The 16821-nt window shown below is 44.8% G+C and overlaps 3 protein-coding genes across 9 annotated transcripts in view; 2 read left to right on the forward strand and 1 right to left on the reverse strand.

Annotated features, from left to right (window-relative positions):
- The window catches only part of sh3rf1 (SH3 domain containing ring finger 1), a 28399-nt gene extending 21519 nt beyond the window's left edge, over positions 1 to 6880 (forward strand). Inside the window, exons 6-12 of the mRNA XM_069699306.1 lie at positions 1656 to 1766; positions 3397 to 3524; positions 4318 to 4488; positions 5020 to 5303; positions 5400 to 5704; positions 6155 to 6501; positions 6662 to 6880. Coding sequence (XP_069555407.1) covers positions 1656 to 1766; positions 3397 to 3524; positions 4318 to 4488; positions 5020 to 5303; positions 5400 to 5704; positions 6155 to 6501; positions 6662 to 6830 — 1515 coding nt within the window. The 3' untranslated portion in view covers positions 6831 to 6880. The remainder of the gene's footprint in view (positions 1 to 1655; positions 1767 to 3396; positions 3525 to 4317; positions 4489 to 5019; positions 5304 to 5399; positions 5705 to 6154; positions 6502 to 6661) is intronic.
- A 4845-nt stretch (positions 6881 to 11725) lies between these two features.
- cbr4 (carbonyl reductase 4) lies at positions 11726 to 15675 on the forward strand. The gene is made up of 5 exons (XM_069699330.1): positions 11726 to 11962; positions 12396 to 12516; positions 12621 to 12757; positions 13643 to 13777; positions 13857 to 15675. The coding sequence occupies exons 1-5, from the start codon at positions 11818 to 11820 to the stop codon at positions 14033 to 14035; spliced, it is 717 nt and encodes a 238-aa protein (XP_069555431.1). The 5' UTR covers positions 11726 to 11817; the 3' UTR covers positions 14036 to 15675.
- The window catches only part of palld (palladin, cytoskeletal associated protein), a 54206-nt gene continuing 52568 nt past the window's right edge, over positions 15184 to 16821 (reverse strand). For all 7 annotated transcript variants that reach the window (XM_069699308.1, XM_069699309.1, XM_069699312.1 and 4 more), the window contains one exon: positions 15184 to 16797. In XM_069699308.1, the coding sequence (XP_069555409.1) occupies positions 16637 to 16797 (161 nt within the window). In that variant the 3' untranslated portion in view covers positions 15184 to 16636. The remainder of the gene's footprint in view (positions 16798 to 16821) is intronic.

Genomic DNA, 16821 nt, shown 5'->3' on the forward strand with positions numbered 1-16821 from the left:
TTTGACTCAGTGCTAGTCTTGTTGATTTATCTTCGTCTGACGCTCTCTGTGACTCAAACTATGTGCAGCTAATGCCAAGTAAACAGTCTGAAATATAGTCAAATAGGTGTTGCCCATCATATGGTAAATCAGAGCTATTAAACATTAATGAATCCATCATTCACCATTTGTTGACGATTCTAGAGACTTTATTTAGGAGTTTTATTCTCCTCAGAAGATTGGCCTTATTTATTATTAGCATCGACTTAGATGTTCACGAGAGCTTGTTATTAAAACCACGTAAAAGTTTGTTTTTAAGAGTTCGTGGTTATAAACCAAATTGCAGCTAACTCGGTTTTTCTATCACTGTCTGCCTTTTTGTGCAATTTTATTTTGCTCCTGAAAATACTTTGTGTGTCGTCTGGTTACTGCAGAATTTCTGAGATGCTCTGCTCCAAACCCCCCTATTAAGCTCTATCATCAATCGTTTATCTATAGTGTGTTTATGTGAAAGACAAGGAGAGTGGATCTTGAAGAGCTGCCATCTTATTTTGATTTATTTTTTAAGTAAAACCGTTTCATGTAAGTATGAGTTATGCATCAAAGACTTGTATTCACACAGAGGGTGTAATCATGGTTTAATGAAAACGTTTTTTTGCCCACTAACCATTATCAGGATGCGTCAAGAATAAAAGAAACATGTATTGTCCCCTGTAAAGTGATCCTCCCCCGTGGCAGCAGGGCTAACAATATGTTTGATTTACTGATCACTGTTAAATAAAAACACAATAAAAGACTCCAGGCGCTGTATGCACGGCCTCTGTTGTCTCTTCTCTCTGCTTCAACTCTGCTCGTCTTCTCTCTTTCCAATTCCCAGACAAAAAAAAAAACAACAAAGGTAAGCCTCAGTTGCCTGGAGGGCTGAGCAGTCTGTCTTGGAAATGAACATGTCTCCAAAAGAACTAGATGATGTCAGGAAAACAAAACAGGCTGTCATTTATAGCATTCTCTGTAAACTCTAAAGGAGATGCATTAATTTAATTTGGCATGTCATACCTGCCCTGTACTTCGGTGTTATTTATCTCAGGCAGACAGCGTGACTCCTGAGCACACGGTTACGTTTGAGTTGCCCTGCCTTCTGTCAGGTTCACCTGTAAGAGGCGGCTCCACCTGGAGCACTCATCCATGGAGGGCGAGCCTGCAGGCTACAGGGAGATATTGTGTGTCCAACAGTTTGGCCTCGTTGCCAGGACACCGCCATGACTCACGGGGATGACTTATTAGGGAAGCCACCTCTCTTTACACGCCCCAATGAAATGTCCTGCTGTGTGGTCACCTGATTTCTATCGGCCAATCAGATCACCGCGTCCACATTGTGGTTATGAGCAGGGTACAAAGCCTCTTGTGTGCATTACTGTTCAGAGAGTCATTTGTACATTATGTTGCAGGAAAGAGTTTCATATGAAACTACAGTGTGCTTTAAAATACTGCATGTGATCACACTTCCTGTATAATGATGTAGTGTCTTATACTGTAGGTCAAATTGATAAGAATACGACTGGTTGCAGTCATGTGCTAGAACTCATTTCTACCCTACATGTGTGAGGTAAGCATGTCCACCACATTGGGATTCGGTATGGTCTATTTAATGGTCCACATTTCCTTTGTGTTGACAGGTACATATTTGCACAACTGGACTAATCGTGACCCCGCCCCCTAGTAGTCCTGTTACTACAGCAACGGTCTTCACATTTCCCTCGGAGACCAGCTACACATCCATCCCTGTGGTAGGTGGAATCATGTGCAGGTTTTTATAAATCTTGCAAACACGAGGCTTAAGCAAGCAAAACAGTGAATCATTGTCGGAGTGTTTTATTCAAACAGACTAAACAGCTGACTTTATCTGTGTGTGTGTTTATGTGGCATTTGGTGGTATTATTTGTATCTATTTAATACACTTCAAGGTTGCATGATAACATTATGCAGGTTGAACATGCGTGCATAAAAGGGATAAATGTACACACTGTAATGTACATTCTGTCTGCAAGCACTGAGCTAACGCACACAGTAATGTTAGCCTGGAATAGACCGTCCTCATCTCACACTTACATCAGGCTGTTTGGATGTGAAACTGTGTTCATCTAGATTCTCTTGTCAAATGAGACACAGGAGTTTTAATATTCCCAAATTTGTGAACAGACTCCATAAAGACGGCATCACCGAGAAATCTTTTTAGCAAAAAAGTCCCTTCCCAACAAGTTTTTGACACGTTTGTGCAGAAGGGGAAATAAATTTTTTTTTTTTAAAAGTCGGTACAACTAAAAAAGTGTCAAGAACTCCCTTCAGCCCACACAAAACAGCACGCACACTTCCCGTCTGTCTGTGTGTATGCTCTGCCATGTGGAGTTTCTGAATGAGCAGGAATGTGTACACAAAAGGTTGAGCTCTCCGCTTCACTTGGAAACCCAACATGATGTTTTTGTACAGATGATTTCTCTAGCCTGCGGGCAACCTAATTATCTCAGCTCCAGCGTCAGCAGCGAACCGAGACGCACATCGCCACAGACATGCACATAGGCCTGTACACATACCACAGGACCGTCTGTGCCACTCTCCTCCCCCCAAGTGTGTCATGGAAGCTATTACTCTGCTGCTCGGCGCTGCCAATGTTGAGCTTGGGAAGACTCGTCTCGCTCCTGGGTAGGAGTTGTCGTGACATTCCCACACACTGAAAGCTCATTTGGGCTTTTTCTAAAAAAAATATATAATTTTAAAGTGGTGTTTTTATGTGACTTATGTTGACATAGCATGTTGGGGACTTCCATTTTAATCCTAGAAGCACAAAAAGCACACAGAAAATCTAAAAACACGCTGCGATCATCAGCGTCAAGTCAAAAAACCTGAGTCTCTTTTGACCTCGCAGACGTTCAACAAGGCAAAACAAGTGAGTCAAGATGAATCCACTCGTGGTTGGTTTGAGGGTTGCTCTGAAGTGTGCCTACAGACATGTTTTTCATTTCATATGGTCCCAATTAAATACTGCAATGGATTTGACATCTAGCTATGTGGTCTCCTAGCAACAAACAAACAAGCAAAATAGGAGATCCTTGCGCTGCGAAGGGGAAGTCGGGGACAAGGCTGTATGATGTCTGCCAAACCGCTCTCCCCTGGTGTCAGCAAACCGGAGGGAATAACCCAAATGACAGATGATCTCTCATTCTCCTTCTCTCCTTTTGTTGCTCATAAACAAACTGGTCTCTTTGCTTACGTAACGTGTTCTCTGTTTTTCTTAAGGCTCGTTTTACTTTTTTGTCTCTCCACTTCCTAAACGAGAGGAAATAAGTAATGAATTGTGGCGAAATTGTACTTAAACGTAAATCTGATTTTATTTTTATTTTTTACATTCTTGTTTTACAGGATGTTCTCCCACCGCCCCCTCCTCCTCCCCCGCAGTCCTCCGTCGGCGGAGCGGCGTACTCGCTGGCTGCCGGACAGAGACCCTCCCCCAGCATAAGCGACCAAAGTGGGAGACAAAGACCCACAGTGTGAGTTATAAAAACAGTCCCACACCAAAATATGCAGTCTTCTTAAATGTGCAGTGAAATGTCACAAGCGGTTTGTACACCGATGGCCCGGGGCCTTGAAGCGCACATGCTCAGTTCAGAGGGAGGACACCCCCCCCCCACCCACCTACCCCGCCCCTCCCAACCCCCAACCCGCCTCCTCCCCCCAGCTGTCAAAGTGAGCCTGCAGAGTGTGAGCTTGTGCACAGGTGAAAGGGTCAAAACCTGTGTGTGACAGTCTCCTGGGTCCCATTGGAAGATCCTCTCTGTCACCCCCTGACCTTTGACCCCCTCACCTTTAGCCTCATTACTCCCCCCCAAAGAAACCCCACACACCTGATAAGAATTAGATGCACTCATGCCTGCCCTCCCCGCCGTCATCTGGGTCTGCACACAGGTCAGACTGTGTTCCCTCCCCCCCTGACAACACCTACGTCTGACTGAAAACATCCCAGTTGAGTCTCTGGTGTCGCTGGCTTCCCGTCCACGCCTGTTTGTTATTTTTGCGCCGCTGTAGAGAGATGACCTGCAAATTGTTTTGTCCTCCAGTGCTGATTTTCTCTGGGTCAGAGGGCGCCGTCTCTGCTGGAGGGTCTCTGAGGAGATGATGACAGATGTACAGCTAGACAGCAAACAACAAATGGCACGCTGTACAAAATACTTCCATCAGGGGGGGGAAATCAGCCGTGACAGTTGTGTCTGTATTTGTGTTTGTTAAACGTCTCATCTATGTTTACCGTTGTTGTTGTTGTTGTTTTTTTTTTTTTAAATCTAGCTATGTGGCAATGTTCCCGTATACTCCTCGTAAGGAGGACGAGCTGGAGCTGAGGAAGGGAGAGATGTTTCTGGTGCTGGAACGCTGTCAGGACGGCTGGTTCAAGGGCACCTCCATGCACACGGGCAAGATTGGAGTCTTCCCCGGGAACTACATGAGCCCAGTCAGCAGGTCGGTCGTTTATTCACCGTCAGCCTTTCATGCTTGTCCACATTCTGCACACTCAGACAAATGGATGTGAAACCTGGCATGCGTACGTGTGACTGTCATGCATAGTCATGACTTCATCATTCCTCTAGTTTGCTGGTTTTGAGTGTGTATAAAATAAACAATATATCTGTAATGTTGTATTGGTAAAGCCACAGCTGCTTGTTTACTTTTCTTTTACACAGATAGTTTCAGCTGAGGAGGTTTTTGGCGCTCAGACACATTCCAACTTTGCAAAAAAAAAAAAAATCAGCTCAGAGTTCAGCTCTCAGAATCTGTCAGCATTGATGGTTTCCATCAAAACAAAACTTATTTCATTCATTTTTGCAAATCCTATAAGTTTGTTAGCGCCCAACAAGGCTCCCATGTTGTTTTAAAGTTGAAATAAGTAGAAGGATCAACTGAGCCTTTTTAAACATGAACGCGGGAATAATTTTATGATATAAAAAAAGTAAATGTGTAATGTTCCCCTGTCTTCTCATGCTCTCCCCTCAGGACAGCGTCTGGGAGCACCCAGCCCAAAGTTCCCATGAGTCTGTGCACTCAGGCCGGCAGAGGAGTCACCATCGTCAGCCCCTCCTCTGCTCCCCTCGGGGCCATCGTTCCCGGATCTGATTTCAACAAACCCCTGACCGTGTGCTCTAACGCGGTACCTGCCAGCTCCCACCCTGCAGCGGTGGTATCGGCAGCTCAGACAGCCACAGGCCAACAGCCCAAAGTCCCGCTGCACGTCAGCTCCCAGATGACGGTGAATCAGGCTCGCAACGCGGTCCGGACAGGTACGGGTGCACTCGCTGGAAAACGGCTACTGGACGTTGCCTCATTGTCTGAAAGGGAATTTAAATGTCTAATATTGTTTTATGTCCCACTCGCAGCTGCATGTCACAGTCAGGACAGGCCCACAGCAGCAGTGACACCCATCCAGTCTGCAACTCCCGTGACCTACCTGCCACACCTCGCAGTGTGTTCGCAGGCCAGCTCCGGCCCCGCCCAGGGCTGCACCCGGGCTATGGGCTGCGCTGCCACCTCTCTGACTCCCCCCAATGTCAGCGCGGCATCTTTGGAGGGCGATGCCCTGAGACCCTTAACTGTCCTCGCTGTGCCTGTCGGGAACAGCTCAGCTCTCAATCCCACGTCTAACAACGCAGCTCTCGCCTGCCGACTGGACAAAGATGTCAAGGTGGGATATGTCCAAATATTCTCAATGTTATTCACAGAATCTCTGCGATGAATCCAATTATCTGTCGCTGTTTCTATTTCTAGTAGATGTCTGTATGTTTTATCATGGTGGAGAGAAGATAATTGAAATGCCTTCAGAGTGTCTCATTAAAATGCAAATCACAGACAGGATTCACCGTCGGCAGCAACAAGGAGAGGTTGTGACGATGCGCAGCGTTTCTCTTTCTTTCCGTTTGATCTGTCTTTGTTAGAAAACAGCACCCATGATTTTTCACACATCAAACCTTTCTGCAAAGAATAGGAATTTATCCGACTAGTTTTTTCTGTCAGCAGTAGAGAAACAGTGTTTCAGGCACTAGAAATATACCCGCCTGTGAAAATTACTTCTCATTGCCTCAGCAGTCGCTCCAGTTCTCCAACATAAAAAAATGATGCCGTCTTCTTCTTCCAGAGAGAAAAGAAAAGTCTTCTGAAGCTGTTGTCCTCCAATAAGAAGAAGTCTCGTCCTTCGCCTCCTTCCTCTCCCACCCTGGAGGCGGAGCAGGCTGCTGCTGGAGAGGTTCTGCAGGGCGCCGTGGGCCCGGACACTTCCCCTCCCTCCGCTTCAGTCAGCTGCCTGGAGCCCGAACCTGCTGCTGTTGCTGCTGCCTCCTCATCCTCCTCATCCTCCTCACTCCCAGAGTCCCATCGGAAGAGCAGTCCCCTTGATGGATGCGCTCCTATTGCCCCCCCTCCTCGCCAGCCCTGCTCCTCTCTTTTATCCCAACAGCATGACGCACGTCCCATCATATGTGAGAGGTACGCGGCTCTGCAGTTTCGTAGCATTGTTTCAGGTCGTCCCGCTTATCTGTTCTGTACACAGAAAGCGTAACACCATATCACAGGTATCAGGACTTATCGGTTGTCATTGTTGCCGTGTGTATCAGTCACTCACTGTGTTTGTGGCTGTCCTCCCCAGGTACAGGGTGGTGGTATCATATCCTCCCCAGAGCGATGCTGAGCTGGAACTTAAGGAGGGCGACATTGTGTTTGTTCACAGGAAGAGGGAGGACGGCTGGTTCAAAGGCACACTGCAGAGGAACGGCAGGACCGGACTGTTCCCCGGCAGCTTTGTAGACAGCATCTAACACACACACACACACACACACACACACACACACACACACACACACACACACACACACACACACACACACACACACACACACACACACACACACACACACAGTGCACACACACGCACACACACGCACACACTATGCTGAGAGCTGCTGGCCTCGTTTTACTGTCACCGTAGAAACCAAACGGGTCAGCACTCGCAAGGCTGCTGGTGCGGCACCATCGTATCGACATTTCCTGCGAGAGAACGTGAGGAAGAGCTGCCGAGAAAACCAGGATATGTCATCAACGAAAGCACAGAGGACAGTTAGAGGAGAGCACACTACTCATGAACTTCTCTTTTTTTGTTGTTGGTTATTTATATCTTTGTAACAATTCAGCTGTTAAATGTGTGCCTTGTACTGTTCCTCACTTTATTGTACATAAGGACACAAATATGATTAGTCCTAAAACAACCAATATGAACTGTTGATATCAGTATGTTACACATTTTAACTTATTTCATAGGTTGACCTTTTTGTAGTGCCACACATTAAGGGGTTAAGTAAAGCACATGCCTTATGCCGTATTCCCCCTCATCAGTTCTACTTTTCTCTACCGGACTGCTGATAAAAGTTCTGCCGTTATATTTCAAACCGTCAGCAGACAGGAGACGGCGTATCGGGTGGAACGGATCAGAACAAATCACTTGTGCTGCGTAGTAGGAAGAAAGATGCTTCCCCTGCTCTGAAGACATTACCTGAACCAGAGGATCGTGAGAGAGATCTGCTGTATTGCACATTCGAGTACTCCAGTAGCTACAGTTCACAGCCTGGTGAACACTGACTAGATGTCTCTGTGTGCCATTCACAGGCAGATGTCCACTTTGTTTCTCTCCTGGTGTGGTCGAGGTCGCAGAGTTCAGGGCTTTCACCTGCAGTCATCAAATATTTGCAAGTGATTAGCAAAGCAGGAGCCGAAGCGGTGAAAGATGCCGGGGACTGTTTTAATATGCGAAGAAAAGAAGAAAAAAAACACTCCAAAATGGACTTTGACGTCAAGTATTGCATACTTTGTACCTTATTTTTTCTTTATATTTACTGACCAGAGTAGCTGCTCTCCTAACCCCTCCTCCACCCGGCAACAGCCGAACCCAGACGGAGCTCTACATCACCGGAGCGACAGAACATTTCCGTAACAGTGCGCAGATTCTTTTCGGTGTATATTTACGTTAGTTACACATTTCAGAGGCCGACACCTGCTGCTCTCGGAGAGTGTCGTTTCACTAACCCAACACAGCGACCCTTTGGCGGGCTCTCAGTTTTTTGGACACTATAACTCATTCCTAATGTGACTTGTGGCAATAAAAACACTGCGAGCTAAAGCACAGAATGTTTGCCTGAAGTAGCATTTTATTGCATCACTCTGCAGGAAGAGGTGTGTAGTGTAACTCTATTGAATCTCAAATTTGTATTGAAATCAATCACTTTGAGCCCAGGTTTATTTTTATTTTTTTGTTTTTGTGGGTAAGTGTTTTTAATGTTAAGTGTTGTACTGACTTGAATTACTGTACGAGTTCTTTGTGATTGGAGGGGATTCGCTCGTAGTTTTGGTGCTTGTTAAACATAAAAGGAAAAGAATGAGTAGTTTTTGGACGAATATGTAAGAAAATGAAAAGTGCGTCATCAAAACAAATATGTCGGCAAGTAATTCCTCCTTTGTTTTTTATTGGAATAAAATCAAGGAAATCCTACAAAGTAGAGGTATTATTAGGAATCATTACAGACCGGCCCCCTTCCTGCCTTAGAGGACCTCACAACACTTAATATATTGTGGCTTATTCATCTGATGTTCAGGAAGTCCTACAAGATCCTCGGGGGTATTTTAAACAAGTTGGGAGTCGAGGTAATCACTGAATCGTGCCAAATTTGGCTTTAAAGTGCGTGTTTCTTTGTAGTGTTTAGTTGTTAATCGAGGGGACCACTGTGTAACTGACTGCTGGAATATGTTGTAGTTTGTTTGAAATTTGGAGAGAGTGGAAAAGGATGGTACAAATCACTGTTAGGGGCCTTTTATTTTTTCTTTATTTTTTTTCTGATTTGGTACTTAGACGTCACCTGATGTTGCTTCGTTGTCTTGGCAGTCACCACACCAACCTCAGGCTCTGATTAAAAACAACAACAAAACAAAAACAACTCTTCCCCATGAGTGTCTTTTCATGTCACTGGTAAGCGTTTAAAAATCCACGTCAGACTTCCTCCGACACAGATGCACACATTTGTACCGACATGCACTATCACACCATCTCTAATCCAAATGACTTCTCCAGATTTTTCATGCATACGCTGCACAGTCTCAAAACATTAAGCTTTTTTTTTTTTTTTTTTTTTTTTTTTATAATTACTAGTCTATTGATTTATCAGAACACACGGCAACTTAAGTTTGCTCGATCCAGTTTAACAGATTTTCTATATGCCAAGGTGACTTACTTGATTTTTTTTTTTTTTTTTTTTTTGTCTGTAGTTATTCTGTTTTATGTCTGAAAATGGTGAAACTGAAATCAACCTATTTGGCACAAATCTATTATGTGAAAAACATTCTGAAGTATTTGAGGGAATCGCACATTTTGTAAAAAATCTCTATAACAATAAAAGCTAATGGTTTCCATAATTTCCTCAAGGTGATGTCGTAATTTTGTGACAATAATGTGATTTTGTGTTCCCTCCACTGACCTTTTCTTTTTTAGTATGTTAAATGAATTTAATATCGGGACAGTACCTTACGTGTGCAACTTGCACACGACAACAACAAGCCTGGCCTAAACTGTGGAAGGGGTTTCTTTACAAGAGATCAGATGTACAAAATCCACAATAACATGTTTTTTTACTGAATATTTGAAGGTCAACTATCACGTTTACACAGAAATATAAAACTATCAGGATTACTCTCTTGAATTATATGTTTTTGAAATTAATAATAAATGTTGGTGTTGCAGCCAGAGCAGAACTGCCTGACTAAAGCGCTGCTGAAATGACTAAATGGCCCATTACAAGCAATGGATGGTGTTCGTAAACCTACAAGTGCACAGGCTCTGCCTTTATAAGTAAGTAAGTGTACATCGGCATAACAATCGGCAGCACAGACGGTTGTTTCTAATTAAATGTATTCGGGGGAAGTCGTGGTACATGTGGTCATTAGTGTCTGCGGGAATAAAAGGTTCTCGCTGCAGAGGAGGCTCTGTGACAGAGCCGAGCGTTTTGGGGAGAGGTGAGCCTGCCCAGTGTGTTCAGCTGGGAAACACTGACAGGAACTGACAAGCACCCAGAGAGGTCATTGTGCTGTGCTCCGTTCCCTGCAGAGGATGGGTTACCATGGAAATAAGTTATTCCGATATATGAGAATGAGACTGCACTGTGTAGGAATAATGAAAACAAGTGCATTTGTTCGCAAAGAACATGTGTATTCAAAATGATTTTGTCTGACTTGGTTTCATGTTGTCTGGCTTGTTTTGTTAGCAGATTATTCATATGCAGAATTGGTTGCAGGAACACTGCTATCAGACTTAATTGCGAGTTGCAGGTCAAGTAGGAAGTTTTTGAATAGAGGACATGAGCTACAGAGTTGGTCAAATATGTATATCTCCGAGGGCTGAATTCAGGAATTGAGCCTCAAGGTCAAGAATTGTTGCTAATGGTTAAGCTCTTGGCAGGTGAGCCATTTCAAGTCACTTCAGTGAAAGGAGTGTCAGTCAAGTCCTCCTTGAACCCTTTACTGTGCGAGGAACACAGACTTGAGGCACGTGTTGGGCTTCCTTGAATAGATTTCTATGTACCGAAGTCACAATAGTCCAGGTGTATTTGTACAGGACATGTATACCTCCAAATGAAAAGAAAATAGTTCCAGGAAATCCAGAAAAACATGAAGGTTTTTTTTGTCATGCAGGTCTGAACCAATCCTCAGTACTGAATAGTAAATATGTGCACAAGCAGGAATGTGTGTGTGTGTGTGTGTGTGGACGTGGATGTACAGGGGTCACAGAGCCATATCTTGTGTGTATGAGGGCCAAATGCAGCTCTGCCGGTAAGTATCATTAGATCACTAAGCTGTGAAAGAGGGAAACAATGTGTTCAGGAAGGTGATATGAATACAAATCGAGTTCAATTTCTCTCTCAATGCTGAAATCAGTGAACAGATTTAAAGCAGATCACACCGTGAGTGGTTGTTTTTCTGCTGCACTGAGGGTATGATGCGGTTGTCAGTGTGATTCAACATCATCAAATTAATGTGGCAGAAGGTCTCAGTCTGATGGACTGTCCAGGTGGAGGCCAAGGACACCCACTCTCTACATCACTCTTATTGTGTGCGTGTGCACCGGTGACAGTTTTGCTTTTCTTGGTGAAATATATTTCCAGAGGGAACGATGACATATGGAGCACAGAGGAAAAGGAATGACTGCAATGAAATGGTATTTCACAGTACATGCATCAGCATGGATACATATTAGTACAAATTGGAGATAACTGTAATTATTCCTGTAAAAGAAATAGCATACTTTAACACGAAGATTTCTGTAAATATCGGCCTCGATATTGATGAGACGTCGTAGGAAAATCAGGAGTCGAATAAACTACGATAAAATCATGACAAAACTTTTTTTTTTTTTTTTTTAAATTTTGATCATTGACATGTTTTGCATTAAATCCCTACTACAGGTGTTTACGCAAACAACAAAACCCAAAGACAAACCTTGAGACGAAAAACCAGAGCGGGTGAAGTTCCGCGTGCTCACTGCGCCACCTACCGACCGAAGACGAGCGACGCAATAACAATGACAACAAAACACGGGGGCGCGCCCGGGAGCGCCCGCTGCTCTCACACTCGCTCTCGATCCACTCAGTCAACCTTTTCGACACGCACGCGTGTCCTGCGTGTCCTGCGTGAGGTCACCGGACCGCGTCGTTTGATTTGAAGTGAACTGTTGATCTGTATTTGGTCCCTGCGGCGCAGCAGCGCGTCATGTCCCGGCTGGCGGTGGTGTGTGGGGGCTCCAGGGGCGTCGGCGGCGCCGCGTCCCGCCTGCTGGCTCGGCGCGGCTGCAGGTTAGCTGTTGTTTCCAGGAACGAAGAGGCTGCCCGGGCCGCCGTGGCATCTCTACACGGAGGTAAAGGACACGCAGAGATTCAGGTGTACGCACGCACACACGCACACACACACAGACGTGCAGCATATACCTCTAAATAAAACGAAAAGTGCGCAGTCACCTGTTTACTTTCTGCGTTTCCCAACGTCGTTGATTTATTTGAGCTGTCGATGTGTTGTGAGTCAGGGAACACTCAGTCTGGATGATGTTGGATGACGTTGCCTCGAGGAGAAGCACGAGATAATCCATGATCTTAATCCCTCACGTCGTTCAAGCGCAATCGCGTCACCTTCAGGTCCTCCGGTTGTTTTAACAGACTTCAAATGTCAGACAATAAGAGGGAGGAGTCCGTGTTCAGGGATTCATTCACTAAATGTACCACATGGGGGGAAAAAACAAACAAAAACACTTTTTAAAACAACTGTGGGTGCGCGTGCGTGCGCGTGCTCTCTAGCCGACCACGTGGCTTTCGGCTGTGACGTCTCCAAAGAGCAGGAGGTGCAGAAAACCTTTGAAAGGATCCAGAAGACCTGCGGAAACATCTCGTATCTTGTGAACGCAGCTGGCATCAACAGGTGAGCCTCTCCTGATGCTTCGCCCCGTTTGCAGAAGTATTTCACCCTCTATATAAATGAATATCATGTTATCATAAGAGGACTCTGCCTGTCTGTGTCCTCAGAGATGCTCTGTTACTGAGGACCGGGCCAGAAGACATGGTGGCTCTGCTTCACACCAACCTGCTGGGCTCCATGCTGACCTGCAGGGCAGCGCTGCGCAGCATGCTGCACACCCAGGGAGCAGCTATCGTTAACATAGGTACTGACTGCTGCAGCGCATGAACAGCGGTGTTTCTCCAGCATGGCCACTAGGGGGCAGTGTATATCAGGAAAATCCATAAACGGGTTCAAGTATGTGAACTGTATCATTAGGCATATATTAAAACCTTTGTCAGATAAGGAGTCATTTATTTCTGTCATACCAGGTAGGGGTGGCCCTAAAATAATTTCACAATATTTCTTTGATAGCAATAGTCTTGAGATATGATCAAAATACTGAAAAACATTTTATTATTCATTTCAAAAGCAATTCTATTTATAGTTTTATATTTCTGTGTAAAAGTGAAAGTTGACCTTCAAATATTCAGTAAAAAACGTGTTTTTTTTTGTACGTCTGATCTTTTGTAAAGAAATCCCTTCCACAGTTTAGGCCAGGCTTGTTGTTGTGTGTAAGTTGCACACGTAACATACTGTCAATATATCAGAATATTGCCATTATCCCGATATTAGATTAATTTAACCTATTAAAAATTTGATCAAAATTATCATTACAATACAATATGGCACACCCCTTAATGGGCCCCAACTGATACAGGATTTTTGGGGCCGATGTAAGGAAGTAAAAAAAAAAATTGGATACTGATATATTTGACAGTATAAACACAGTTTATTGTCCACACTGACACTAGTGCACTGTGAATTTATTAATTATAAATAACTAAAAAATAACAAATAGAACAGTTTCTAATGAACCCCGAGCATCTTTATGTTCTGAAAAAAAGGTTTCATATCGTCCTACGTATACGCCGACACTAATGTATCTGACTGGCCAATATCAACCGATAAATTCAGCCGGCTGGTATATCGGTTGGGTCCTGCTCCTAGTACTACGTAGTCTTAATGGACTTGTGTCTCGTGCTTGCAGGCTCTGTTGTGGGTCTGAAAGGGAACGCCGGCCAGTGTGTCTACAGTGCCACTAAAGCAGGTCTAGAAGGCTTCACTCGCTCCTTGGCTAAAGAAGTAGCTTCACGCAATATCAGGGTTAACCTGCTGGCTCCAGGTACAGCACAACACCGTTCTCTCTCTGCTCGCTCAGCACTTTTCTGATTTCAGTCATCTTACTGCTCTCTCCTCTCCAGGTTTCATCCGCACCGACATGACGGCAGGGCTGAAGGAGGAGGACACGGTGCGCTCCATCCCCCTGGGGAGATTCGGCGAGCCGGAGGAGGTGGCCCAGGCTGTCCTCTTCCTCCTGGAGTCTCCCTACATCACAGGACAGGTGCTGGTGGTCGATGGAGGGCTGCAGCTGGCCATGTAGGGAGTCGGGGGCTTCTATCGCAGAACTCAGAACGATATCAGCAAGGCAGGTTGGAGATGCGCTCTGCTCTTTTTGGAATATTGAATGTCTGAGTTGAGACATAAAGGAGCATGAAGGGACGGGGACACTGACTGAGCAGCATCTAAATGGATGTAATCAGAAAAAACTCTTGCACTTAAAGCTTCACAGCTGAAGTTAAATGTTTTTTTCTGTGGCCACATTAAACTCAAGACTGTCTATCTGTATCAACAGGACTGCCTTCAGAGTAAACAAAATATGTCGTTAAAAGGCAGTTTTCTTGCCAGTGACAGAGGAGACAAACCCACGTCTGCCTTCAGATCACTGTCTTGTAGCTCTGCCTTTCTGCTGAGTCACTTTGTCCAGCTACAGGGGGCGTGGCCTGATGCTTGTGACAGTCAATCATGACTAACGCTGCTGACTCCAGAGTGTCTGGCCCGGTCCAGACCTCGATGCCCCGGGGTCCTGAATGTGATCAGTAGATTTAACGCTGTTGTTTGGTTTTTTTTGTTTTCTTTTCCATGACTGTGAAGCTGATCCTAAAGCTCGTGTTTTGTCCCTCCCCCTCCACGCACACACAAACACACACCTCCCCGGGAGACCCCCTCCCAGCCCCTCTCCCTCCCCAGCGGCCCCTGAGCCCACCTCTGGAGGGGTCTGCTGAGGGGCCCGGCATATTGCAGCTGGAGGAAATTAGAGGTAGTGGAGGTGTGTGTGTGTGTGTGTGTGTGTGTGTGTGTGTGTGTGTGTGTGTGTGTGTGTGTGTGTGTGTGTGTGTGTGTGTGTTTTGGGGTATTTTTAGCTGTGGGAATGTTTTGAGTGTCTGGTTACAGCTGTGGACCTGCAGTGAGGACGGCCTGGGTTGGAGGTGACCATCATGATGAGATTTAAAAAGCTATGCAGCTTTGACTAAAACAAGCCGTTAGCGTTGATAAGAATCAAAAGCAGGACTTTACATGAACCAACCTCGATCGTGTTGACGTTCAACTGAAGCTCTGCATCGCTTTAATACCCCGATTAGCTTTCTTACCAGGAACGGTATTTCCAATGGGGACTGCTGATGTGTCTTTTGGCTTCCTCTCATTGTTTTAGGAGGAGTCTGCCAGTCTGTAAAAACATTTCACGCTGTCTCTGAAGAGTTTGATTTTTATTAACTTTCATAATCTAAAATAATATCAGGAGAACAATCCATATACAGGCATTGATTGGCATAGAAATGTGCAAACACAGTAACAGTCAGCTAATGCAAGCTCTGAACAGACACAGAAAATGTCCATTTTGTAAAGTACATAGAAGATATAAATATACCTTGTTTCATTTTTAATTATTATTATTATTATTTTTTTTATGTTCGAGTGTTTTCTACCCCTGAACACTGGAGAAAAAAAAACTAAGTTGTGTTTTTATACATCCTGGTAAAAGTTGTTTGGCACCGTACAAGTGTCCAAAAAAGTAACATGCAGTTGCATTAAGTGATTTAAGGCAGTAAATATATTTATAAAACGTCATGATACAGAGAGGTTGGTTTATCAGTGAACGGAAGGCTGCAGATATAATTTATGTCGAGATCTTTTGGGCAAGTAAATCGTTTTTTTCATACAAAAATAAAATGGACAATCTGTGATGTGTGTGTGTGACGAATACACTGAAACCTTTCACAGCACCCTCTCTCCAGTGAGAACATTTCAATCCACGCCTCTAAAAATAAACCCATCAAAGAAGAAAGAAAAATCACCAAAATGATCTGCCGTCGCTGAACTTTTTCATGTTTTCCATTTGTCAGTGTCATGAATCTTTTACAACCAGTCAGTCTCACGTCTCTAATTCAACCTTCTTCTCCCTCCGTAGTCGTCTCCTCACGTTAACTCCAAACCTTTCTTACGTTCTGCCGCACACAAGCCTTCTTTTAACCAAACCTCATCTCTTCCGCTAAAAAAAAAATAACATACAGTTTGTAAGGCCCGGCCTCGTCCAATATCTTGTTAGCTAATCTACAACCTGACAACACTGAATGACACTCTGGCTACAATCAGATACTGTAGATATCTGTGCTACACAAGCCCACTTAGTAAAAGTCTCGTGATCTCCTTCGTCAAAGCTACGTTTGCTTTGAATCATTCAGTCTCTTCAAACTCATCGTTTCTCCTCCGCACAAAGCTGGTGAGTATTTATAGATACTGTATTTATATTTCAAATGGCACCACTTGAACATGCATAGTAACTCAGTTTCATCTCTACACCTGTTTTGTGTCTTCACAGAAATGAGAGGCACTTTAAGGAGTTTTTTTTTTTTTTTTGTCTTCAATCATTTTCCAGGTCCAGTTGATCAAATTAAACTTTGGGGAAGCAACTTGATGAATTCTGTAATATGTAACAGGTTGTGTGAATGTATAAAAAGGTGTGAAAACCGTCTCGCTCTGCCCTCCCACGCTCTCCTCCTGTATCTGCAGTTCAGTGGTGGTGGACATCATTACACTCTGCCCTCCCCCGGTGTCTCAGGAGTGCTGAGATCCAGGGCAGCTTTTCATGTTTTGTTTTTTTTCCTGGGGTGACGTCGCAGATCTTCGTGCCTCCCTGTGGTCTCTACAGGTCGTCGCTCTCCACCAGGCCGCCGGGCGGCAGCGGGCTGGAGTCGGGGAAGAAGGCCGCCTTCACGTCCAGCCCCCTCTCCGTCAGCGCGGCGTAGCGGCTGGTGGAGGGACGCACCTTCTTGGGCTTGGGGAGGTTAGGCTGCTGCCACTGAGCTGAGGAGACAGCAGAGATCAAAT

Source organism: Brachyistius frenatus, unplaced genomic scaffold (genome assembly GCF_029030835.1).
Source record: "Brachyistius frenatus isolate BFR_SWC_R1_liver_20210118 unplaced genomic scaffold, ASM2903083v1 Contig_29, whole genome shotgun sequence".
Lineage (NCBI taxonomy): Eukaryota > Metazoa > Chordata > Actinopteri > Embiotocidae > Brachyistius > Brachyistius frenatus.